The sequence below is a fragment of the Poecilia formosa genome, unplaced genomic scaffold (genome assembly GCF_000485575.1).
Source record: "Poecilia formosa unplaced genomic scaffold, Poecilia_formosa-5.1.2 Scaffold554, whole genome shotgun sequence".
In the NCBI taxonomy this organism is placed as follows: Eukaryota; Metazoa; Chordata; class Actinopteri; order Cyprinodontiformes; family Poeciliidae; genus Poecilia; species Poecilia formosa.
In genome coordinates, this window is record NW_006800493.1 from 270,019 (window position 1) to 273,351 (window position 3,333).

Sequence of the window (3,333 nt, forward strand, 5' to 3'; positions counted from 1 at the left end):
ATGTAGGCCAGCAGAGGTTGCCGGGGGGCACAGAGCGAGGGGATGCTGGTAGATTAAGGCCAGCAGGGGACGCCGGAGCGTATGTTGGCGAGAGGCTGGTAGATGTAGGCCAGCTACTGGTGACTGGGGCGATAAAGGTTTAGCGCTGGTAGATGAAGGCCAGCTGCTGTTAACTGGGGTGAAAGGTGAGGTGCCGGAAGAGGGATTTGATGGGGCATGAAGCTAATTAGGGTGAAGGTAGAGGAGGGCCTGGGGTAGAGATGGGTGGAGCTAAGGCGCGATGTGGGAGGGTTTCTAAGGAGAAACGTTACCTGGGCTGGGCTGCACGGGGATGGGGAAAGAGGTGTGGGATAGAGGAAAAAGAAAGTTTGGACTAAAAGGGCTAAAAGCTACAATGGGACCAACCAATGGAACTTGAGGTCCAAGACCGCTAGATCTCGGGAGGGGACGAAAAAAATTATCTGGAGTGGAGAACTCGCCCAGGCGGAGGAGGCCGTAAAAAGCCAAAAGAAACGAGCTTGAGAGGAGAGATTTCAGATAGGGGGAGTAGGGTTTTAACTGAAGGGCGATGAGCAGGTCTTTGAGGATGGGGAGAGTAATGGGTAGATGCCTATCGGGGAGGGTGGGATGCTGTTTAGATATGCCCTTCAGAAAAAGTTTCACGGCGTGGTTGGAAAAAAGGCTTAGCGAAGGGAGGGGCTGGTGAAGCTGCGAGAAGAAGTTCGCAGGCACCTCTCTACTCCCATACACGTTTCAGTACTAGCGTCTTCTCCATTCTTCTCAGTACTAGCGTCTCTTCATACATTCGCAGCCAGGAGGCTGCGAATGTATGAAGGCTTAAAACGAGAGTGCTCGAGGCAGAAAGTAGCGAAGGCCAGGACGGTGTTGGTGGAGATGGGTAACGGGGGAACTCGGTGAAAGGAGCAGAATTTAGTGAATTTGGACCAAGCGTAAGAGTAGGATTTAAACGTGGAGGGGGCTAGGCCATTCTTGATGTGAAATTTGGCTGACTGCAGCAGGGGGAAGAGGGAGGCGGGAACTAGTCCAGGCAGAGGCTCCAGAGAGAGGGCACCGGAGTTAGAAAAGGGCTGGCTGACGGGCAGAGTTGACGGAAAGTCTGGAAACAAAGGCGAGACAGAGCGTCAGCGATAGCATTTGCGTGGCCCGGGACGTGACGCGCAGAGATGATAAAATTATGGATCACCAATTGCCATGTAATACGGCGTAGAAAAGGCATGATAGAACTGGAGGAGCGACCTTTATTGATGGCCTCCACGACAGCGGTGTTATCGCAGAAAACGACAATACGTTTGCGAACCCATAAATGTCCCCAGACGCAGCAAGCGGCTGCAATGGGAATGATGTCATAAAAAGCCGAGGATTCGGAGTGAGGAAAAAGGGGGAGCCATTTCACAGCGAACCATCTGTCCTGGAAAAAACCGCCGAAGCCCGCAGAAGGCGCCGCGTCTGTGAAGAACTGCATAGCGTCGGCGGGGGAGATGACGTCCTCGTAAAAAAAAAAGAGATGCCGTTCCAATGGTCTAGCAGTTCGGACCAGAAGGAGAGATCGGACCAGAGAGACCTGATCGAGCAGGTGAGGAACCGAATTGGCGAGATCGAGAAGCCGGGAGATAAAGGAGCGCCCTTGCGGAATAATGCACATGGCAAAGTTGAGGTGCCCGAGCAGCGAGAGAAGGTCGCGTTTGGACAGGACGGAGGATGAAAGATGACTGCGGGAGATCTGACGAATGCGGGCCAATTTGTCCTCGGGCAGGGAAGCTAGCATCTGATCGGAATCGAGGTTAATGCCGAGAAATTCGAGCTTAGTAGATGGGCCGAGAGTTTTTTCGCGGGAGAGAGGAACGCCGACGCGGAGGAAGAGGTCTTTCAGGGTTTGCAGTGAGGTGGGGGGGGAAGAGGGGGGATCGATGAGCAGGAAATCATCGAGGAGATGGAGCACGGAGGGGAGTCTAGAGACGTTAAGGAGAATCCAGCAGAGAGCTCCTGACAGCGTGTCTGACAGGTGCCACTGGGACGGATGCATGGGCATGATCTTAAAAGCGTCTGATGTCGGCTTTGGCGAGCAAGGCGTGCCGCCCGGCCGTTTTACTGAGCGAGATAGCGTGATCGACGGAAGCGTAAAAAAGAGAAAAGGGCGGTTTTGGGATGAGACCGTTTATGCTAGCGTGGGGACCTGAGTGGGGAGCAGACAGGTCCAAGATCAGCCGTTTTTTCCCCGAATATTTGCGAGTAGCGACTCCGAGGGGATTAACGCGATAAAAAAAGTGGGGGATCTAAAGGGACCAATAGCGTAGCCTTTGGACACCTCCTTTTGGAGGAGCGAAGAAACGACTGCCGGTTCTTGGAGCGCGGATTGAAGGTTAGGGATAGAGAGGGAAGGGAAGGGGGACTGAGGGGCGCCGATCAGAAAGCCCTGAGAAAGACCGGAGATTAGGAAATTGACGAAGGTGCGATCGGGGTGGAACTGGAGAAGAGACGCTAGTACTGAAACGTGTATGGGAGTAGAGAGGTGCCGAGAAACTAAAGCTTGGAATCTCGACGGTTTTTCATTGGAAACGGGCGGCGGGGGCAGACTGACTTGGGGTGGGCTTCGGCGCAGAGGCTGCATACATGGAGAAAAGCACAGGCGGGAAATGAGCAGACGCTTTCGTTGAAATTATTGCAAATCGGCATTCGGTTAAATACCTGGACTGTCCTGCTGTGGCGATCTGTCGGGAGAAGGGGAGGAATAGAATGCGAAGGAGCGGCGGTGGAGCGGTTGGCTTTAAAGGGGAGAGATGGACAAAAGGAGCTCTGGTGCCCAGAGCAACCGCAAAGATTACAGGTGACTGCGTGGGTAAGCATGATGAGGATTTCCGTGTCTAAAATAGACCAGTCTAGGCGCTGACCAGAGCGGGAAAGGACTGCGGCTGCTTTGGAAGCGAAGGCTTTGATAGAACAGCGACCTGCCATATTGGCAATAAGCAATAAGCAATAAGAGCGAGGTCGGGGTAGACAGAACAAATGACGTCTCTATAGATGCTGAAAGCGGCTACGAATTGGCCCATAGAGAGGTCCTTGGAGAGACGGGGGTTGGATGTTTTGAGAATAGCTGTGAACTGTTCTGAAGAAGCGACGTGCTGGTCGACTTCGGGGGAGGGCAGAATGATGGAAGCCAGATTTATGAGCTGGCCCTGGAGTATTTTGGAGCGAAGCCGGGGAGATATGTTGGCATAGACTGGCGTATTTGACGAGCCTGGAAGATGGAGAGTGTGGGGGGGACGACTCAGTGGATTTAAAGAGTGAGCGAGACCGGCGCCGCCTACTTACCAG

The 3,333-nt window shown here is 53.5% G+C and overlaps 1 protein-coding gene across 1 annotated transcript; it reads right to left on the minus strand.

Annotated features, from left to right (window-relative positions):
* Positions 1-277: 277 nt before the first annotated feature.
* LOC103129532 (uncharacterized) lies at positions 278-2,763 on the minus strand. Its single transcript, XM_007540674.2, has one exon. The coding sequence runs from the start codon at positions 2,048-2,050 to the stop codon at positions 1,040-1,042; it is 1,011 nt and encodes a 336-aa protein (XP_007540736.2). The 5' UTR covers positions 2,051-2,763; the 3' UTR covers positions 278-1,039.
* Positions 2,764-3,333: the final 570 nt, after the last annotated feature.